General features: G+C 46.2%; 1 protein-coding gene across 1 annotated transcript in view; it reads left to right on the forward strand.

Annotated features, from left to right (window-relative positions):
• LOC126195671 (transmembrane protein 26) overlaps positions 1 to 23,875 on the forward strand; it is a 95,031-nt gene that overhangs the window by 23,986 nt on the left and 47,170 nt on the right. Inside the window, exons 3-5 of the mRNA XM_049934297.1 lie at positions 9,535 to 9,726; positions 13,682 to 13,839; positions 17,165 to 17,375. Coding sequence (XP_049790254.1) covers positions 9,535 to 9,726; positions 13,682 to 13,839; positions 17,165 to 17,375 — 561 coding nt within the window. The remainder of the gene's footprint in view (positions 1 to 9,534; positions 9,727 to 13,681; positions 13,840 to 17,164; positions 17,376 to 23,875) is intronic.

Genomic DNA, 23,875 nt, shown 5'->3' on the forward strand with positions numbered 1-23,875 from the left:
TATAATAAAGGGACGAAGCAGATGGGGAAAACAGCATCGGTCATTCGAGGCGGACTGTTGGTCAACTCCACTGGAGTAAAGGTTGGAATCCTTCGAAATAACTTCTATTTTTTAATTGCAGCTGATCATTAAGTAAGTTGTCTCTATCAATACTAAGATGTTTAAAAATTTGCAATTCTTCGAGGGTGTCTAGCCTACATCCCTTTACTTCATTATGCAAAAGCTCTGCGTCTTTCCACTTTCGCCAGTCAACTTACAGAACGAATTAAAAGTCCTCGAAAACATCGCTCAGAATAATGGATATAATCCCAGTATAGTGAGACAGTTGTTCAATAAAAAAACACGAAAGAAGACTACCACTCTTTCCAGTTCAGATACTCACAATCAACACCAGGCAACGAAATACATAACAGTTCCCTTTATAGGTAATATCTCCTATAAAGTAGGTAGGTTATTAAAAAACCTAGGGTGCAAAGTTTCATACTCTACCACCAACAACCTCAAAAAGAACTTAATTCATTCCCTGGTTAAAGATAATGATAAATCATCGCTGTCAGGTGTGTATAAAATCACGTGTGCTGAATGCCCTTCTTATTACATTGGCCAGACAGGAAGGGCCCTGTCTGTTAGGTTTAAAGAGCATCTGCCGACAAAAAGCGGTGATGGAACTCGAGGATCTACATTTGCTGAACATCTGGTCCAAAAGGCGCATGCTCCCAAGCCTCTAAAAGACGCAGAGCTTTTGCATAATGAAGTAAAGGGATGTAGGCTAGACACCCTCGAAGAATTGCAAATTTTTAAACATCTTAGTATTGATAGAGACAACTTACTTAATGATCAGCTGCAATTAAAAAATAGAAGTTATTTCGAAGGATTCCAACCTTTACTCCAGTGGAGTTGACCAACAGTCCGCCTCGAATGACCGATGCTGTTTTCCCCATCTGCTTCGTCCCTTTATTATAATGCAATTGTACATGTGTATCTTTGTACTACGTTATATATATATATATATAAAAAAAAATTGTTTAATGTTGCTATACTAATAGATAGGTTTGTCCAATTTAGGACGGCTTTCAGTCACATTTTGCTTATATGTATAGTTGCTCTAAGTAATTTTGAGACAGTTGTCTCTCGCCCCTGCGCTTGCGCATGCGCTTGGCCGCGGCCAGCCTCGCCGCGTAACGGCTCACAACGCCAGTTTTCGAGCCGCTTACGTGTGGTCCTTATTTCTGGCCGGCGTAGCGTCCACGTTCGCCTCAATGGTGTTAATTTTGACTGACATAATCTTATGATTATGCGTCGTTAATGTTACTTTTTAATCTGTGACATGGCCAGAGTTTGGCTCACAAAATAATTTAATTTTTGTAAGTATCCCAATTTCTTTAATATTCAACATTAGACTGATAATGCATTGTAGTAGTAACATATGTCTGTATGTGGTTTAATTTATAGGTTCTGAAGAAGATTCCATTACTGGAATCGAAACCTAGGTAAACGAATAAAATTACCTTGCAACTGAAGGCTGAAAAAAATTGTTTAATTGTTGTACATTTCACAGTTGCTGACACGCTGCAATATGTTAAAGATTTGTAAATTTGTACCTGCCGAGGCAAGTAAAGCAGCTAACAGATATATGGACATAGTGTATAAAATACTGAAAACAGGTATGGCAATATCTTTCATTAAGCAATGCAAGCTGTCAAATGTAGTACCTGATTTTGTAAAAGGCTATATTAATAACAAAGTTTGTAATAAGTCCCCTGGTCTTAAAAGGAAACTCGTACACCAGATTTTAAATGAAAGAAGTGCTGAATTGTACTCCAAGAAAGACAACCTGAATGAAGAAGCTTATGAACTGTATCTTGAACTTTCAAAAATTTTTAAGACTACCTATAATTTTCAAATTGATTCTTTTTGGATGCAAATTAGTTTATGGTTAGCAAACCGTAAAACCGAAATTAGTGTTAGACATGAAAGAAAGCTAGCCAAATTATTAAAATGTGGTGATGTTTCTGGCGTTCATAACACATGTAAAGGGGCGGCCACCCAAACCCAATTTTACGAACGCGTAGTGAATAAGACTAATATTTGTTTCTCCAAAGCTGAGAACGAGCTTTTATGTAAAGGTTTCAAGTTTAATGTACAACCTAAATGTACTTCTCAAAGTGTAGAAAATTTAATTGTCGACCTCAAAGTTGGGCTTGATTGTTCTAAAATAGCAAAAAATGTGCAAACAAGAATAGCTTATAACGCCTGTAAAATAATCCAAAAAGATTACTCTATTCAAAATCCTGTTTCTGCTGTACATCAAACGTTGAAGAGCATTAATCTTAAGCTTAGAAATAATGAAGCACTAATAACTAAGGCCGACAAAGGCAATTCCCTAATTATCGCCCACAAAAGCGAATACATCCGTAAAACTGAAATGTTTTTTGAGGAAAATGGCATCGTGCCAATCGAGGTGGACCCCACACCCGTGATCCAAAAAGAGATAAGATCGGCTCTTAGCAGTACAAAAAAGTTAATCGGCGAGTTTTATAAAAAATGCCTTATAAACATGAATCCGAAACCGCCTATTTTGAGAAGCCAGTTTAAGGTTCATAAAATTTCCCAACCTATCCGTCCGATCGTTGACAGCACCAAAAGTGCATACCACAAACTAGCTTGGGTCCTACACCGTAAATTGAAAGAGTATTTTGTGTTTGAAAAAAATTTCTCCGTCAAAAATTCGGTAGACGTGGCCAACAAACTTAAAACTTTAGCCTGTTCTGACATCACAAAACTCGTATCATTTGATATTAAAAATTTATACACTAATGTACCCGTTGAACAGACGATGGACATTATAGAATCCAATTTGCGATACCATAAAAAATTATCGGCCCCTGAGATCGATGAACTAATGGTTCTGTTACGCACCACCCTCAAGTACAATTATTTCTCTTTCAATAATAAAATATATTCGCAACCCTGTGGTCTAGCTATGGGCAGCCCGTTAGCTGGTATCATGTCAGATATTTTTATAAACTCAATGGAGCAGATGTTTTTTCGGAATTATCCAGATATGGCAAATAATATAATATTCTATGCGAGATATGTAGATGACCTGCTATTTGTGTTTGAAGGTTCCCATGAAGAGCTAGAACTGTTATTTACCACTTTCAATAACCTACATGAAAAAATCAGATTCACGCAAGAAAATCAGACAGCTGATAGGACCTTAGACTATCTCGATCTGACTCTATCCATTATTGGCAACAAAATAGATTTTAAAATTTTTCGGAAAGCAACCTATTCCGACATCATCATCCCAGCTGATTCCACCCATCCTCAGGCCCAAAAAATGGCCTTTTTTCACTCGAGTATCCATCGAGCTCTTTCCATTCCACTTTCGCCAGTCAACTTACAGAACGAATTAAAAGTCCTCGAAAACATCGCTCAGAATAATGGATATAATCCCAGTATAGTGAGACAGTTGTTCAATAAAAAAACACGAAAGAAGACTACCACTCTTTCCAGTTCAGATACTCACAATCAACACCAGGCAACGAAATACATAACAGTTCCCTTTATAGGTAATATCTCCTATAAAGTAGGTAGGTTATTAAAAAACCTAGGGTGCAAAGTTTCATACTCTACCACCAACAACCTCAAAAAGAACTTAATTCATTCCCTGGTTAAAGATAATGATAAATCATCGCTGTCAGGTGTGTATAAAATCACGTGTGCTGAATGCCCTTCTTATTACATTGGCCAGACAGGAAGGGCCCTGTCTGTTAGGTTTAAAGAGCATCTGCCGACAAAAAGCGGTGATGGAACTCGAGGATCTACATTTGCTGAACATCTGGTCCAAAAGGCGCATGCTCCCAAGCCTCTAAAAGACGCAGAGCTTTTGCATAATGAAGTAAAGGGATGTAGGCTAGACACCCTCGAAGAATTGCAAATTTTTAAACATCTTAGTATTGATAGAGACAACTTACTTAATGATCAGCTGCAATTAAAAAATAGAAGTTATTTCGAAGGATTCCAACCTTTACTCCAGTGGAGTTGACCAACAGTCCGCCTCGAATGACCGATGCTGTTTTCCCCATCTGCTTCGTCCCTTTATTATAATGCAATTGTACATGTGTATCTTTGTACTACGTTATATATATATATATATATATATATATAAAAAAAAATTGTTTAATGTTGCTATACTAATAGATAGGTTTGTCCAATTTAGGACGGCTTTCAGTCACATTTTGCTTATATGTATAGTTGCTCTAAGTAATTTTGAGACAGTTGTCTCTCGCCCCTGCGCTTGCGCATGCGCTTGGCCGCGGCCAGCCTCGCCGCGTAACGGCTCACAACGCCAGTTTTCGAGCCGCTTACGTGTGGTCCTTATTTCTGGCCGGCGTAGCGTCCACGTTCGCCTCAATGGTGTTAATTTTGACTGACATAATCTTATGATTATGCGTCGTTAATGTTACTTTTTAATCTGTGACATGGCCAGAGTTTGGCTCACAAAATAATTTAATTTTTGTAAGTATCCCAATTTCTTTAATATTCAACATTAGACTGATAATGCATTGTAGTAGTAACATATGTCTGTATGTGGTTTAATTTATAGGTTCTGAAGAAGATTCCATTACTGGAATCGAAACCTAGGTAAACGAATAAAATTACCTTGCAACTGAAGGCTGAAAAAAATTGTTTAATTGTTGTACATTATTTTGAATTTGCTGAGGATGCAGGGCACCAATTGCTCGTGCCACGCAAGGTGACTTGCGTGTCTTGCGTCTGTGCATGGTTTGAAATCTACAGCACGTTAAAATTATATGTGCCAAATTAAAAAATTTGCGGGTTATTGAATACTTCCACAATCAGTACAAGCTATTTCCTTTTCTAGGAGGAATTGGTAAGAGGCACATACTTGTTTCCGTCATGTGAAGATTGTTTTCCATTTGTAAGGCATGGAATGCTCTGCTGTTTCTCACCACGTTACATTTGGTGGCAAGAGCGATTTTACAACCATCAGTCATGGCTCGTAAAAGACATATTTATGCCAGTGACTGTAACACTTCCTTTATTTCACGATTGCAATTTCGGCCTTGGCCTCTTATCAAGCGCAGATTTTTGTGGCTTTAAGCAATTGTGAAATAAAGAAAGTGTTACAGTCACTGGCGTAAATATGTCCTTTATAAAGTTCTACATGACTGTGAATCCCAGGTATAAAAAGTTAGTCATGACCTAGTTTAATAGGCATTTTGTATTTGGTCACATTGGCCAGTAAGTTAAATCTTTGATCTTACCAATCGCAAACAATATTTACTACTTCGTTCTCCATACCTTAGACAAATATTAAAACATACATAGAAACACATGTCAAATTATATTACAAATCTTAAACGCTTCACATAGCCACTTAAAAGATATATCAAATCGTCTCTTAGATCTTAAGCGCTCCATATAGCCCTAGTGCAAGAAGCACTCTAAACCTTAGCTCAGTGGAACGGTTACAAAACAAATATCTGGTGACCATCAAATTAAACATTGAATCATGATAGCGCTCTCATATACAGGGTTATTACAAATGATTGAAGCGATTTCACAGCTCTACAACAACTTTATTATTTGAGATATTTTCACAATGCTTTGCACACACATACAAAAACTCAAAAAGTTTTTTTAGGCATTCACAAATGTTCGGTATGTGCCCCTTTAGTGATTCGGCAGACATCAAGCCGATAATCAAGTTCTTCCCACACTCGGCGCAGCATGTCCCCATCAATGAGTTCGAAAGCATCGTTGATGCGAGCTCGCAGTTCTGGCACGTTTCTTGGTAGAGGAGGTTTAAACACTTCACCATTAAGAAAAAATGTTGCTTCATCACTGAAAACAAGTTTCGCACTGAACGCATCCTCTTCCATGAGCTGTTGCAACCGCGCCGAAAATTCAAAGCGTATGACTTTGTCATCGGGTGTCTGGGCTTGTAGCAATTGTAAACGGTAAGGCTTCTGCTTTAGCCTTTTCCGTAAGATTTTACAAACCGTCGGCTGTGGTACGTTTAGCTCCCTGCTTGCTTTATTCGTCGACTTCCGCGGGCTACGCGTGAAACTTGCCCGCACGCGTTCAACCGTTTCTTCGCTCACTGCAGGCCGACCCGTTGATTTACCCTTACAGAGGCATCCAGAAGCTTTAAACTGCGCATACCATCGCCGAATGGAGTTATCAGTTGGTGGATCTATGTTGAACTTTGTCCTGAAGTGTCGTTGCACTGTTATGACTGACTGATGATGAGTGCATTTCAAGCACGTCATACGCTTTCTCGGCTCCTGTCGCCATTTTGTCTCACTGCACTCTCGAGCGCTCTGGCAGCAGAAACCTGAAGTGCGGCTTCAGCCGAACAAAACTTTATGAGTTTTCCTACGTATCTGTAGTGTATCGTGACCATATGTCAATGAATGGAGCTACAGTGAATTTATGAAATCGCTTCAATCATTTGTAATAGCCCTGTACTTTGGCACCATCTGTATACACTGTCGGCGCTACCAGCGCACAAAACATTTAAAAGGAACGGCTGGGGCTCCTTCCATAACCCAAGAAAAATCTGATTTGATTTCACCAATTAAAAATATAAATAATGAACAAGAAAGATGCCAAAGCTAATATTAATTAAAATAGTGAAGTAGTAGGAAAAATCTTGCCATCGTAAACCAAACCCTCACGTGTACTAGATACAGTTAAACTTACATACCGGGTGATCAGAAAGTCAGTATAAATTTGAAAACTTAATAAACCACGGAATAATGTAGATAGAGGGGTAAAAATTGACACACATGCTTGGAATGACATGGGAGTTTATTAGAACAAAAAAGAAACAAAGTTCACAAAATGTCCGACATGGCGCTGGACAGCAAAACGTCAGTGACTGCGCATGACAATCGTGTATAAAAGGAGCTGTAATGAGAGAGAGAATCAGATGCACCAGCAGTCGCAGCATGTTGGCGTTACCTGAAAAGGCGCTTTTAGTGAAGCTGAATTATCAGAATGGGGAATGTGCTAGTTCAGCGTTACGATCCTATCACCATAGTAAGGGGATTCGAGCGGGTAAAGGTCCGTTGACAAATGCAGCTGTGCCAAGAATGATTGCGAAGTTCGAAGCCACGGATTGTTTAGACGATAGACCCCTTATTGGCTGACCGGGCACAAGGCGTAATGCTGCTGAGACAGTTTAGGAAGAAATGGAGACTGTAGCGGGTTCGTCTATGCACGGGGAAGTCAGCGCTCGTGCAGTCGCACGTCGCACCGGCATTCCATACACTACTGTTTGTGTTGTGGCGTAACAAGCTAGTCACGCCACACTGACGAGGAAGCCGAAAGGCACGCGTACACACACGCCGACTGGCGTCAAGTCTGGAACAGGATAAGTTATGACTGCTATAAAGAAAATACGTAGCTTTGTAATATACTTAACTTTTAATGCTTCCTTTGGTACATCTCTCTTGACTATACAAATGAGACTCGTAAGATACATGCACTGATACAATTGGCGCCTTGCTAAGTCGTAGCCATTAACTTAGCTGAAGGCTATTCTGTCTCTCGGCAAATGAGAGCAAAGGCTTCGTCAGTATAGTCGCTAGCAACGTCGTCGTACAACTGGGGCGAGTTCTCGTACGTCGCTCGAGACCTGCCGTGTGGTGGCGCTCGGTCTGCGATCACACAGTGGCGACACGCGGGTCCGACATGTACTAATGGACCGCGGCCGATTTAAGCTACCACCTAGCAAGTGTGGTGTCTGGCAGTGACACCACAGTTTGGTTGGTACTTACGCGTACCCTCCGATGCTATCCGTACAAAATCTATCGGCATCATGAACTGTTACCTGGCGATTTAGTGAAGCGGAGGGCATTTTCGGTGTGGGCGTTTCAAAAGATGGCAGAAGATGATGATTGGTTGAGTAACGTGTTGTGGACCGACGAAGCTCATTTCACGCTCCGAGCGTCTGTCAACGCCCACAACTGCAGAATTTGGGCTACCGAAAATCCTAGAATTGTCATAGAAACTCCATTGCACGACGAGAAAGTCACGGTATGGGTTGTATTTACCACATCTACCGTTATCGGGCCTTTTTTCTTCGAGGAAATGCCTGATTCTGGTTTTGTAACTGCTACCGTGACGGTTGAGAGGTACGCCGATATGTTACAGAATCACATCATCCCCAGCCTGGCTGATAAACACCTGCTGTAACGTACGATGTTTATGCAGGATGGCGCTCCACCCCATATTGCTAGACGCGTGAAAGATCTCTAGCGCGCGTCGTTTGGTGGTGATCGTGTGCTCAGAGCCACTTTCGTCATGCTTGGCCTCCCAGGTCCCCAGACCTCAGTCCGTGCGATTATTGGCTTTGGGGTTACCTGAAGTCGCAAGTGTATCGTGATCGACCGACATCTCTAGGGATGCTGAAGGACAACATCCGACGCCAATGCCTCACGATAATTCCGAACATGCTTTACAGTGTTGTTCACAACATTATTCCTCTACTACAACTATTTTTGAGGAATGATGGTGGACATATTGAGCATTTCCTGTAAAGAACATCATCTTTGCTTTGTCTTACTTTGTTATGCTAATTATTGCTGTTCTGATCAGATGAAGCGCCATCTGTCAGACATTTTTTGAACGTTTGTATTTTTTTGGTTCTAATAAAACCCCATGTCATTCCAAGCATGTGTCAATTTGTACCTCTCTATCTACATTATTCCGTGATTTATTCCGTTTTCAAATTTATACTGACTTTTTGATAACCTGGTAGTTTAACAAGATAGATTCACAGTAGAAGAGAACACTAACGTGATGCAATACTCGACATGAACATGACCAAAAAGATACCACCTACAAGTACAGCACCATAATGGACAGGACAGCTTAAAACGACGTCGCTGGTACATGGAATAACCACACGCCTCCTAAGCAATGTCACTCAAAACTGAACAATTACTGGCCGCAACGTCGCTTAAACACTGTTAAGCCACGCTCTAGATACGCGTCAGTCTGCTGTACGAGTACGGAGCAGTACATGGCGGCAAGCAAATGACAGATGGCCTGTACTCATTGTCAGAGGCTCGACACTACCGATGCGGCCTAGTTATGGAACCTCGGTGAGGTCGTATTTATGCTGGCTAATCTCCAACACACTCCAATCGTTCTCGTTCACAGGCAAATTGTGACTGAGGCCCCGCACTAACTGATACTGCCCCACTTTCACCTTGGCCAGAGGTAATGCTCGACAAGGTGCGCCAAGCCACTCTAATATCGATAGCAGCGAGGTTCCTTGAACAGCTGACTTTTAGTGATCGTTTTCTCCACGGTGGGATCAAACCTGTTTTTCTACTATACAGGATTTGGAGTGTTACGTAGGTCACCTAGCCCACAGCATTTAAAACATTTTGTAAGTAAAATCTAGCCACACAAAAAGCTTTTGTAGCGACTTTTGGTCGAGAAGTTTCGCCCCACGTCGAAGGTTTGTGTCTATGTGGTGTGGCGCGACAGGTGAAGCTGACACTGCCCGAGGTGGACGCGGATCTGTGGGTGACGCTGATCGAGCAGTGCCTGATGCTGGCGCTCATCCTGGGCCGCTGGATGCTGCCCAAGGGTGACCTGACGAGGGACCAGCTCTCTCAGCTGCTGCTTGTCTACATCGGCACCGCCGCCGACATCATAGAGTTCTTCGACTCCTTCAAGGTACTCAAAACCCTGTCTACCACTTCACCAAACCAAAGTTAGATGGGTGATGGACGGCCATATATTAATCCAGCTACCTTCAGCGACCCAAGCCGAATAATTAATGGACAATACACATACCACTCCTGATGTTGCCGGCAATTGTGTAATTTCCTGTTTTATTGACACTAAGCACAACGGATAAGAAATTAGTCACTCTCTGGAGACGCCACCTTAATACCTCCTAACATTGTATCCAGCCTTGATAACAACGTCAATTCGACGAGGTAGAGATTCCACAAGTTTCTTCTGGTATGCAACAGCCAGTTGATGAGATCCTGTAGACGATGTACGATAGTGTGAGTGTTGTTTAAACTCAGAACTTAGGCGTGCAGCCTTATGAACAAGGCTACTGTCATTTTGAAAGACAGTGTCTACAGCATAGTCATCATGAACAAATAGCAACGGTAGATCACCGAGTATGTCAAACTAATCAATCATGTTCACAGTAAGTGGATCCAAGTTATGGTATTAAAAACACATCCAAAATCATCACAGAATCACCTCTGGCCTGAACTGCACCCGCCACACAGTGCGTATTTGAAGCCTAACTGGGCCATCTGTCCATACACCGCATCATTTGGAAAGTAGCACAGTCGCCACCTGTCAGACAACGCAACAAGCCTTGGGTCAGGTACGGTACATTTTCTGTGGCTTTTGCGCCAGTTAATTCGCGTAACTTCAGGTGCTGTTGTGAGCAACGGCCTTTTGCGAGGTTCCCGACTCCCAGTGTCCCTTGCACGCAGTTTCATTCGCAATGTTTCTTGTGGAAATGTATACGAAGGATATTTTGTACATATGTGGGTCCATAGCATCCAAGAATTTTGTGAAAGAAAAATAGGCTGTACAATTATCAAAAAAATGGTTCAAATGGCTCTGAGCACTATGGGACTCAACTGCTGAGGTCATTAGTCCCCTAGAACTTAGAACTAGTTAAACCTAACTAACCTAAGGACATCACACACATCCATGCCCGAGGCAGGATTCGAACCTGCGACCGTAGCGGTCTCGCGGCTCCAGACTGCAGCGCCAGAACCGCGCGGCCACTTCGGCCGGCTGTACAATTATCCTTCATTACGTTGTACAGTTGGCCAGTTTTGACGTTAGCTCGTTTTCAAGGACTTACAAAAGAATATACAACACGGACTCCTATTATAAATATAACATCATTATAATTGTATTTAAATTCTATATAAGTAGTCCATCTTGCTTGTACATAAGCATTATGCAGTATGTCATATGTGTTGTATCATACAATCGAAAACGCATGCCATATTGTGAAATACTTCATCTACTTTACAGTCTAGAGACATCATCCTAGAAGCATATAATCATGTCGTATTGTGTGTGAACCACAAGAACTCCAGGTACTGAGTGAGTCTGAAATCAACTATTCTAATTTTTAGCAAATATACATTCAAGGGTAACACAGATGCTAATCGATAAGGTGGATCTTTGTATATTACTTTCTTTGCCATTGGACGAGGTGGTGCAGTGGTTAGCACCCTGGACCCGCATTCGGGAGGACGTCGATTCAAACACGCGTCCGGTCATTCTGATTTGGGTTTCCCGTGATTTCCCAATCGCTTCAGGTAACTGCCGCGATGGTTCCTTGGCACGGCCGTCTTCCTTCCCTATCGTTCCCTAATCCTATGGGACCGATGACCTCGCTCTTTGGTCCCATCCCCAGATTGTGTTACAGCATCAAAATAGATTAATGAAACATGTTACGACAACAAAGCGGACGTGAAAGTACACATTAGAAAACAATATTTAAAAGTATTGCAGGTACAAATCCTAGTATGTAATTTAAGTGACAATCAGTACGAAAAGCTAATAAGAACGATATAGCATGGGAATAAACGATGTGCAAGGTTTTGATTTTGTCAAGGATAACATAGGGATCAGAGAAGGTTAGAAATTGCCATATTACCTGTCTAAAGTGCAGTAAATATACCCTTGGTATAGAAATACGTCACCGTAATCAAATACAATAAATCTGTGCAATGGATGTTTTACAAATACACGCTTTTGAGCGCGGTATAATCGTGAAAGGAGCCTATGACTGAAACTAATGTCAGTCTGATTGTTGATGAAGAGTGCAAGTGACGCAATTCGGTTGAAAAGTTACGTATGAATGACACGTGAACATACCTTACATGCCATTACAAAATATGTCAATGCAAGGCATACGGAAATTGTATATTAAATAATAATTACAAAAAAGCCTTTTAATACAATACCTTTGTATATAGTCACAAATCTGCAAATATTGTTAATCACATCGGAGTAAAATGTAACAATGCACCAAGTAACTGAGACATACGTGTTAGAAGCCGAATGATATGTCAAATGATTACTGAAATAATAGGTCTCACGTACGAAAGACACTTATATTCCCAGTGGTACTTGATACGTGCTGTAGCTAAATTAGAGTTAATAAATGGATTTACAAAATTTAGTTTTGAGTAGTACAATATATAGTAGTGGAAATATTTGTAACCCTGATTTCGCTCATTTGAAGCTACCTCCTACACTGTGACACCTAACACAAGTGTATTTAGCGTTGACTAAATATGGAAATATGGTCCACAGACATATTTGCTGTCTTTGAATATAAATGCTCCTATTCTTCTCTCTACATCCTCCCATTTGACAAGTCTTGCGAACGCTGCTATGTTGCAGTAGTGTATTAGGAGGTGTACTTTAAATTTTGCACTCTTGTGTCCTTACATGCTGAAGCCAAATCTTCTAGCAGCTTGTATACGAACTGACGTCTGCATAGTTTACAACCTATTACTTCCTTATGGATTACCTATGCATTAACAGCTGTCAAGTCCAATATACTGAAAAAAGAATATGCGTGGGACGCGACATGCATACTTCACAGTATAAAGTCCAGCCATTTGGTCGATAATGTCAGCGACGTACTAGTCATTCTAGTAGGCCACTGATTCTGGTAGTTTTTGAAGACACTGTTCATCGCTAGTAGCTGTGTCATGCATTGAACTCAAAAGAAGCACATTCGTTCCTTTTCCCCTGACAGCATGTTAGTCATATCAGCAGATGTATAGAGTATAGTTGTGTGCAAAGATGCTACATGACTGAGGAATTTCCCTTCTAGATTTATTCTGCCTACAATGCTTGTACTCTTATGTTTCAAACATCCTGAAAACCATTTGGTTGTGAAAAATTATTACATTCCTGCGGAAGTAAAGGGCTTGTAGAAGACGCGCTAGAACATGCTCTACAACAGAAACACTTGGGAGGCGCTCGTTATCTTTGCCTGGGTAAGGAGAACCGTTCAGCATGTGTGTGGAATTTGTATCAACTGCAAGCCAAAACTTTATCCAGATTGGTCTGGTTTATTGCTCTTACACTGAATTAAATCGCATCTAGCCTTGCTTGAAAACAGTTACTCAGCCACCATGATATTTTCGTTTGGAATGTAACCACGTCTTGGAAACGACATTGTGATGAAACTGAAATATGGTCAAGACAAAGTGCATCACTTGAGAAGTGAAACTTCCTTGCACATTGACAAAGGGTTTGGAAATGCCGTAAACCAATCGAGAAGGCAAACAATAATAGCTGTGAATAGGTCCGAAAGCTATTGCTCACATGTCCGTAGCCGTCAAAATGACGGGTGCTGGTCCTTCAACGAGGATTGATACTTCTCAGAAAGGTCCTAAATACTTAATACTTTGCAGAAGTGTGCCTGACAAATATTTATTAAAAAGGCACAAAAAAGATAATGGTAGAATAAACAATTTACAAAAATTAAATCTGCTAAAGCCAAGCACCAGTAAAATTAACGAGTGCGGTTCTTCTCGTGTTTATGTGCAGCCGCGTAGTTCGGTTAGGGTCCTGAAGAGCTCTTTGCAGTGTGTCTTAAATGTCGTCACCTTGTTTGGAGGACGAGGCGATCAGCCGCGACCCGGTGCTGGTGCTGCTGACGCTGGCCATCTGGTCGTGGAGCCTGCTGCAGTTCACCGTGGTGCTCACCGCCACCAAGTCGCGCAAGTCCAGGCTCGCCACCACCGTCACCGCCGCCCCAGCCTCTCCGGATCTCAGGCAAGCGCTTACATTGTGAGAGGAAACCCTCAGAGTAGTCGCTAGTCTCCGTAAATAATACTCTTGTCGGTAGCGTAAATGGTAGATATCGGTAATTTGCGGTTAGAAGTTAATGAATGTCCAATCAGAAAGTAATTTTGCAGAAACAGCAGAAATGATCAACAAACTTAGAGCGTACGATATGTAAGCAACTTAGATTTGTAACCTCTTCTTTGGAGATGCAATGGCAAACATTTTGCTCCAAAAATGAAGCGAAGTACTGTAGTCGTAATTTCAGCAAAGATGTCATAACCAGAAGTAACCCGCTTATTATTTCTTTTCTCCTTGAATATAAAAATAAAGGCAGACATTGTAGATTTAAGACATGTTTATACAATTCAGTAATACACCCCAGTACCTCCATCCATATATGTGAACAGGGCATTTACCAGGCATACACGTTAAGAGCGCTTTATCACTTTTAATAAATGTTGTTTAGTTTTTGAGCCCTCAGCCTTCTGACTGGTTTGATTCGGCTCACCATGGACACCTTTCCTGCGCTAACCTCTTCATCACAGAGTAGCACTTGCACCCTATGACCTCAGTTATTTTTGGATTTTGCAACGGACACACGTGCTAAGATCAATGAGGGTACCAGTTCCCTACTGTATACTTCGCTGCACAGAAGCTGTTCTTGCCTTTTGGCACCATGTTAAGTGAGTCATTACAGTTAATCTCGAGATGTGTGGTTCGAGAATGGGCTTTTCAGCCCTAAACTGGTAACTATTACAGTTCTATTTTATAGCAATGCAACTGAGACGGACGAAATAAAAATTTATTCATTTTCTTCAGTACTGAACAGTTGCGGACCTACATTACAGTAGAAGCATGCCTCGAGTAAGAAAGGATTGTTTTGTTTTGATCCATGCTACCATCTCTGAAAGTTGCCTACCCTACAATTTTAGCAACAACAGTACCGGCATATGTAGTCCACCGTGAGAAGTATCAGATTGCTTTTCGCTTATCGCATTAGACTCGGTTGGTTCTGGATCAGGGTCCTTTACCTCAAACCGAAACGTATACCCTTTTCCATGGTCCCTGAAAATTTGTTTCATCGTTACGGTATCACCCTGTGTATTAGAATAGGCGAAGGCAAATAAAAGAAATAAGACGCGGTCCAACAACTGATCCTACCCTAGCCCACGTCTCCATCCACCACCTTAAAGTGAACAAATGGCAGTTTGCGTATGCTTTTGATTTTTCCATGACGTCAGGGCTTTAGCCACTGTTACATCATTAACTGATGTTCGGCTATAGCAAATTGTACAAAACCGCTGTGCTTTCGATAATGATCAGTACACTGGTACACTGGAACGGCGTGCTTTCAGAGCAGGCCTATAATACTGAAAGCACCAAATAAAATAAAAAACTTCAAGCACCAGTACGCAGGTTCGAATCCTGCCCCGGGCATGGATGCCTGTCAAGTCCTTATGTTAGTTAGGTTTAAGTAGTTCTAAGTTCTAGGGGACTGATGACCTCAGAAGTTAAGTCCCATAGTGCTCAGAGCCATTTGAACCAGTACGCATTTTACCGTCATTTTATTATAACAAATCGTACCATAAACTACGTGCGTTGCACAGATCAGTGTGTAGTTGCTTTAAAACAGTATTCATTCATAAAAAGTAGGTTACAGTATAAAAACCATCAAATATGGTCTTCAGTTGTAAATAATATAATTAAGTATGGTGTCTCGCAAGTCCTACTTGCGACGTAAAAGCGATCTTGTATTAATTGCCCAATTTGCTCTCCATGAGACAAATATCTGAGTAGTGTGATTCTGCCTTTCAAGCTTGAAAATGCTCTGGAACGTGAAATTCCACGTTCTAAAGTCACAAAAGTTGAACTGTTCCTCGTCCAGGTTTACTATCGCGTCTTGGGTGAGAGCAGTGTGCTGCTTCTGGGGAACAGAGAGAAGCAGTGCACTCGTAACACACTGGACTCCTATACGGGAGGTCAGCGGCTCAGTTATCCATCCGACGACCAGGGTTCAACTTCACTAGTTACTACATGGTCGCGGACTAAAACAGTGATCCAGCAAGTGTAGAACGAATTTCTTTTATTCCCACCAACGATCAAAAAATTTTTGGTCCTTAGACTATTGAAAATTTGCGACTACGCTTTCCTCATTTTGTTGACGAGGTCACTATGGCTTTATTATATTAGGACATGATATAAAACAGATCTGAAAATGGTCGTTGCTGACCGAAACTGATAGCCTATGAACCAAATGTTTTGTGATCATTGGCAGAACTAAAAGCAAATCGTTCTACGAGGGTTGGAACATTAATAGTGGCAACTATTTATTTACAGCTCGTACAAAAGATATACGTGTTACAAAGTTTTACTGGCCTTCAAAGTAGTCACCAGCATTGTGTATAACCCGTTGCCAGGGTTGTGGAAGTCTTAGGATACTCTTAGCAGTGCCAGTTGTGTTGAAAGTTCAGCGGCGCGGTCTATTGCCCGACGAATTTGTAGCAGTTCTGAAGCGAATACCGTGAAGTGTTTCCTTCAGCTTAGAAATTGAGTTGAACTTACGAGGGCTTAAGTCAGGGGAGTGCAGTAGGCGGTATAGCACTTGGCAGCCACATCAGTCGAACAAATCAGTAACAGCTTTCTCTGTACATGTTTGAGCATTGTCCTGCAAAATGATGGTCAGGTCCTGCAGAGAGTGTCATCACTTCTGTCTCTAAGCTGGTCGTAGGTTGTGTTCCAAAAATGAACAGCATAGTGACAGGACTTGACCATTTTGCAGGACAATGCTCAAGCACGTACAGTGAAAGCTGTTACTGATTTGTTTGTCTGACGGGCTGCTAAGTGCTATACCACCTACTGCAATCCCCTGACTTAAGCCCTCGTAAGTTCAACACGATTTCTAAACTGAAGGAAACACTTCACGGCATTCGCTTCAGAACTGGTACAAATTCGTCGGACAGTAGAACGCACCGCTCGAAACGTCAACACAACTGGCACTGCTAATAGTATCCTACGACTTCCACATCACTGGCAACGGGTTATACACAATGCTGGTGACTGCTTTGAAGGTCAGTAAAACTTTGAAACACGTATCTATTTTGAACGAGCTGAAAATAAATAGTTCCCACTATTAAAGTTCCAACCCTCGTAGGTTCAACTTTCCTGTGGTTTCCCTAGGAGTTTTAGCCAAGTGAGAGATTAAAAGAACGCACCAGATTTCCTTTCCCAGCGCAATCTAGTGATTCCGTCGGTGACGGGACGTCAAACTCTAAACTTTTTAAAAAAATTATTATTTTTTTCGACTACTCATTAGGGGCGGCTGCTGCTCGGTGGACGTGTGGGGCATCGCGCTCAACATGCTGCTTCAGGACGCGCCGTTCCTCGTCTTCCGGCTGCTGCTCATCCTGCACTACCGCATCATCTCCTACATGAACGTCTTCTTCACCTGCAAGAACACGCTCGTCATCCTCCTGCAGCTCTACCGCCTTTACGTTGTACGCGCCGAAGCGGCCGCCGCTGGCAAGGCAAGTATCCCTCCACAAGGCGGAAAGCTCATCGCGTTGCATCCGGGTATCTTTATTTACTTACTAGCTGTGTACCTTGAGCTAGCTTCCACCTCCGCTCACTCAAATATTTGAAATAGAACTCTACCGGAATGAAGTGTGTAAGTGTCCCAGATCGGTTTTGGGAGCGGCGCAACAGATGTGGACCGATAAAAGTTTAGAAAATGTAAATTACATGTCGCGATTTGATAATCAGTCTGTGCTGTATGATTGATTAAAATAAGTATCTGGTCGTACTATAAGCTAGAAAATCTGAAAAATAGAACTTGTAATCCAATAAATATTGAAATAAAAGTGTGATCTGGTGGATTAATAAACATACAACACGTTGCTTCCTCAAAATCGGTTCCCCATGTTAGATATCATTTGCAACTACAGACCACCATTGGTACTTTCTAATGGGCAGGGCAAGAAACGCAAAAGCGAACAGCCAGGCTTCTCCTAGCTGCTGTCTAAAAAATTTGAAGGCCAAGCATTATTTTGTCTCACAAGCATATACACTCGATATCTCTTATTGTTAATCCACAGGCAGGATTTTCACACACACGCGCACGCGCAGAATTAATTTTTAGAAATGGACATTACAGTACCCGGCGTTGTCAGGGTGTATATTTAGTCCAGTCTTCTATTAGCCCATCTCTTCCTCCACCCTCTTCTGGTTAATCTCCTCTTTCCTTTTTATTCCATTCCCCCCTCTCCCCAGTCTATTCCCCCCTCTCCCCAGTTCATTCCCCCTCTCCCCAGTCCATTCCCCCTCTCCCCAGTCCATTCCCCCCTCTCCCCAGTCCATTCCCCCCTCTCCCCAGTCCATTCCCCCCTCTCCCCAGTCCATTCCCCCCTCTCCCCAGTCCATTCCCCCCTCTCCCCAGTCCATTCCCCCCTCTCCCCAGTCCATTCCCCCCTCTCCCCAGTCCATTCCCCCCTCTCCCCAGTCCATTCCCCCCTCTCCCCAGTCCATTCCCCCCTCTCCCCAGTCCATTCCCCCCTCTCCCCAGTCCATTCCCCCCTCTCCCCAGTCCATTCCCCCCTCTCCCCAGTCCATTCCCCCCTCTCCCCAGTCCATTCCCCCCTCTCCCCAGTCCATTCCCCCCCTCTCCCCAGTCCATTCCCCCCTCTCCCCAGTCCATTCCCCCCTCTCCCCAGTCCATTCCCCCCTCTCCCCAGTCCATTCCCCCCTCTCCCCAGTCCATTCCCCCTATTCCATTCCCCCCTCTCCCCAGTCTATTCCCCCCTCTCCCCAGTTCATTCCCCCTCTCCCCAGTCCATTCCCCCCTCTCCCCAGTCCATTCCCCCCTCTCCCCAGTCCATTCCCCCCTCTCCCCAGTCCATTCCCCCCTCTCCCCAGTCCATTCCCCCCTCTCCCCAGTCCATTCCCCCCTCTCCCCAGTCCACTCCCCCCTCTCCCCAGTCCACTCCCCCCTCTCCCCAGTCCACTCCCCCCTCTCCCCAGTCCACTCCCCCCTCTCCCCAGTCCACTCCCCCCTCTCCCCAGTCCACTCCCCCCTCTCCCCAGTCCACTCCCCCCTCTCCCCAGTCCACTCCCCCCTCTCCCCAGTCCACTCCCCCCTCTCCCCAGTCCACTCCCCCCTCTCCCCAGTCCACTCCCCCCTCTCCCCAGTCCACTCCCCCCTCTCCCCAGTCCACTCCCCCCTCTCCCCAGTCCACTCCCCCCTCTCCCCAGTCCACTCCCCCCTCTCCCCAGTCCACTCCCCCCTCTCCCCAGTCCACTCCCCCCTCTCCCCAGTCCACTCCCCCCTCTCCCCAGTCCACTCCCCCCTCTCCCCAGTCCACTCCCCCCTCTCCCCAGTCCACTCCCCCCTCTCCCCAGTCCACTCCCCCCTCTCCCCAGTCCACTCCCCCCTCTCCCCAGTCCACTCCCCCCTCTCCCCAGTCCACTCCCCCCTCTCCCCAGTCCACTCCCCCCTCTCCCCAGTCCACTCCCCCCTCTCCCCAGTCCACTCCCCCCTCTCCCCAGTCCACTCCCCCCTCTCCCCAGTCCACTCCCCCCTCTCCCCAGTCCACTCCCCCCTCTCCCTAGTCCACTCCCCCCTCTCCCCAGTCCACTCCCCCCTCTCCCCAGTCCACTCCCCCCTCTCCCCAGTCCACTCCCCCCTCTCCCCAGTCCACTCCCCCCTCTCCCCAGTCCACTCCCCCCTCTCCCCAGTCCACTCCCCCCTCTCCCCAGTCCACTCCCCCCTCTCCCCAGTCCACTCCCCCCTCTCCCCAGTCCACTCCCCCCTCTCCCCAGTCCACTCCCCCCTCTCCCCAGTCCACTCCCCCCTCTCCCCAGTCCACTCCCCCCTCTCCCCAGTCCATTCCCCCCCTCTCCTCTGACCATTCCCCCCACTCTCGCCTGTCCATTCCCCCCTCTCCTCTGCCCCTTCCCCCCTCCAACTTCTCTCTGCCTAGCTCTTCCTCGTCCCACTCTCCACCCACCTTTCTTTCCTGTCTCCATCTCCTTCTCTCCATCTCTCCATCTCTCCATCTCTCCATCTCTCCATCTCTCCATCTCTCCATCTCTCCATCTCTCCATCTCTCCATCTCTCCATCTCTCCATCTCTCCATCTCTCCATCTCTCCATCTCTCCATCTCTCCATCTCTCCATCTCTCCATCTCTCCATCTCTCCATCTCTCCATCTCTCCATCTCTCCATCTCTCCATCTCTCCATCTCTCCATCTCTCCATCTCTCCATCTCTCCATCTCTCCATCTCTCCATCTCTCCATCTCTCCATCTCTCCATCTCTCCATCTCTCCATCTCTCCATCTCTCCATCTCTCCATCTCTCCATCTCTCCATCTCTCCATCTCTCCATCTCTCCATCTCTCCATCTCTCCATCTCTCCATCTCTCCATCTCTCCATCTCTCCATCTCTCCATCTCTCCATCTCTCCATCTCTCCATCTCTCCATCTCTCCATCTCTCCATCTCTCCATCTCTCCATCTCTCCATCTCTCCATCTCTCCATCTCTCCATCTCTCCATCTCTCCATCTCTCCATCTCTCCATCTCTCCATCTCTCCATCTCTCCATCTCTCCATCTCTCCATCTCTCCATCTCTCCATCTCTCCATCTCTCCATCTCTCCATCTCTCCATCTCTCCATCTCTCCATCTCTCCATCTCTCCATCTCTCCATCTCTCCATCTCTCCATCTCTCCATCTCTCCATCTCTCCATCTCTCCATCTCTCCATCTCTCCATCTCTCCATCTCTCCATCTCTCCATCTCTCCATCTCTCCATCTCTCCATCTCTCCATCTCTCCATCTCTCCATCTCTCCATCTCTCCATCTCTCCATCTCTCCATCTCTCCATCTCTCCCATCTCTCCCCATCTCTCCCCATCTCTCCCCATCTCTCCCCATCTCTCCCCATCTCTCCCCATCTCTCCCCATCTCTCCCCATCTCTCCCCATCTCTCCCCATCTCTCCCCATCTCTCCCCATCTCTCCCCATCTCTCCCCATCTCTCCCCATCTCTCCCCATCTCTCCCCATCTCTCCCCATCTCTCCCCATCTCTCCCCATCTCTCCCCATCTCTCCCCATCTCTCCCCATCTCTCCCCATCTCTCCCCATCTCTCCCCATCTCTCCCCATCTCTCCCCATCTCTCCCCATCTCTCCCCATCTCTCCCCATCTCTCCCCATCTCTCCCCATCTCTCCCCATCTCTCCCCATCTCTCCCCATCTCTCCCCATCTCTCCCCATCTCTCCCCATCTCTCCCCATCTCTCCCCATCTCTCCCCATCTCTCCCCATCTCTCCCCATCTCTCCCCATCTCTCCCCATCTCTCCCCATCTCTCCCCATCTCTCCCCATCTCTCCCCATCTCTCCCCATCTCTCCCCATCTCTCCCCATCTCTCCCCATCTCTCCCCATCTCTCCCCATCTCTCCCCATCTCTCCCCATCTCTCCCCATCTCTCCCCATCTCTCCCCATCTCTCCCCATCTCTCCCCATCTCTCCCCATCTCTCCCCATCTCTCCCCATCTCTCCCCATCTCTCCCCATCTCTCCCCATCTCTCCCCATCTCTCCCCATCTCTCCCCATCTCTCCCCATCTCTCCCCATCTCTCCCCATCTCTCCCCATCTCTCCCCATCTCTCCCCATCTCTCCCCATCTCTCCCCATCTCTCCCCATCTCTCCCCATCTCTCCCCATCTCTCCCCATCTCTCCCCATCTCTCCCCATCTCTCCCCATCTCTCACCCCATCTCTCCCCATCTCTCCCCATCTCTCCCCATCTCTCCCCATCTCTCCCCATCTCTCCCCATCTCCTCCCATCTCTCCCCATCTCTCCCCATCTCTCCCCATCTCTCCCCATCTCTCCCCATCTCTCCCCATCTCTCCCCATCTCTCCCCATCTCTCCCCATCTCTCCCCATCTCTCCCCCATCTCTCCCCATCTCTCCCCATCTCTCCCCATCTCTCCCCATCTCTCCCCATCTCTCACCCATCTCTCCCACCTCTCCCCACCTCTCCCCACCTCTTCCCCACCTCTCCCCACCTCTCCACCCCTCTCCCACCTCTCCCCACCTCTCCCCATCTCTCCCCATCTCTCCCACCTCTCCCCATCTCTCCCCATCTCTCCCCATCTCTCCCCATCTCTCCCCATCTCTCCCCATCTCTCCCCATCTCTCCCCATCTCTCCCCATCTCTCCCATCTCTCCCCATCTCTCCCCATCTCTCCCCATCTCTCCCCATCTCTCCCCATCTCTCCCCATCTCTCCCCATCTCTCCACCCCCATCTCTCCCATCTCCCCACCTCTTCCCCACCTCTCCCCACCTCTCCCACCACTCCCCTCTCTCCACTCTCTCCACCTCTCTCCCACCTCTCTCCACCTCTCTCCACCTCTCTCCACCTCTCTCCACCTCTCTCCACCTCTCTCCACCTCTCTCCACCTCTCTCCACCTCTCCACCTCTCTCCACCTCTCTCCACCTCTCTCCACCTCTCTCTCCACCTCTCTCTCCACCTCTCTCTCCACCTCTCTCTCCACCTCTCTCTCCACCTCTCTCTCCACCTCTCTCTCCACCTCTCTCTCCACCTCTCTCTCCACTCTCTCTCTCCCACCTCTCTCCACCTCTCTCTCCACCTCTCTCTCCACCTCTCTCTCCACCTCTCTCTCCACCTCTCTCCCACCCTCTCCTCCACCTCTCTCTCCACCTCTCTCTCCACCTCTCTCTCCACCTCTCTCTCCACCTCTCTCTCCACCTCTCTCTCCACCTCTCTCTCACTCTCACCTCTCTCTCCACCTCTCTCTCCACCTCTCTCTCCACCTCTCTCTCCACCTCTCTCTCACCTCTCTCTCCACCTCTCTCTCCACCTCTCTCTCCCACCTCTCTCTCCACCTCTCTCTCCACCTCTCTCTCCACCTCTCTCTCCACCTCTCTCTCCACCTCTCTCTCCACCTCTCTCTCACCTCTCTCCCACCTCTCTCTCCACCTCTCTCTCCACCTCTCTCTCCACCTCTCTCTCCACCTCTCTCTCCACCTCTCTCTCCACCTCTCTCTCCACCTCTCTCTCCACCTCTCTCTCCACCTCTCTCTCCACCTCTCTCTCCACCTCTCTCTCCACCTCTCTCTCCACCTCTCTCTCCACCTCTCTCTCCACCTCTCTCTCCACCTCTCTCTCCACCTCTCTCTCCACCTCTCTCTCACCTCTCTCTCCACCTCTCTCTCCACCTCTCTCTCCACCTCTCTCCACCTCTCTCTCCACCTCTCTCTCCACCTCTCTCTCCACCCTCTCTCCTCCACCTCTCTCTCCACCTCTCTCTCCACCCCTCTCTCTCCACCTCTCTCTCCCACCTCTCTCTCCACCTCTCTCTCCACCTCTCTCCTCCACCTCTCTCTCCACCTCTCTCTCCACCTCTCTCTCTCCACCTCTCTCTCCACCTCTCTCTCCACCTCTCTCTCCACCTCTCTCTCCACCTCTCTCTCCACCTCTCTCTCCCACCTCTCTCTCCACTCTCTCTCCACCTCTCTCTCCACCTCTCTCTCCACCTCTCTCTCCACCTCTCTCTCCACCTCTCTCTCACCTCTCTCTCCACCTCTCTCTCCACCTCTCTCTCCACCTCTCTCTCCACCTCTCTCTCCACCTCTCTCTCCACCTCTCTCTCCACCTCTCTCTCCACCTCTCTCTCCACCTCTCTCTCCACCTCTCTCTCCACCTCTCTCTCCACCTCTCTCTCCACCTCTCTCTCCACCTCTCTCTCCACCTCTCTCTCCACCTCTCTCTCCACCTCTCTCTCCACCTCTCTCTCCACCTCTCTCTCCACCTCTCTCTCCACTCTCTCTCTCTCTCACCTCTCTCTCCACCTCTCTCTCCACCTCTCTCTCCACCTCTCTCTCCACCTCTCTCACCTCTCTCCACCTCTCTCTCCACCTCTCTCTCCACCTCTCTCTCTCCACCTCTCTCTCCACCTCTCTCTCCACCTCTCTCTCCACCTCTCTCTCCACCTCTCTCTCCACCTCTCTC

The sequence above is a fragment of the Schistocerca nitens genome, chromosome 7 (genome assembly GCF_023898315.1).
Source record: "Schistocerca nitens isolate TAMUIC-IGC-003100 chromosome 7, iqSchNite1.1, whole genome shotgun sequence".
NCBI lineage: Eukaryota > Metazoa > Arthropoda > Insecta > Orthoptera > Acrididae > Schistocerca > Schistocerca nitens.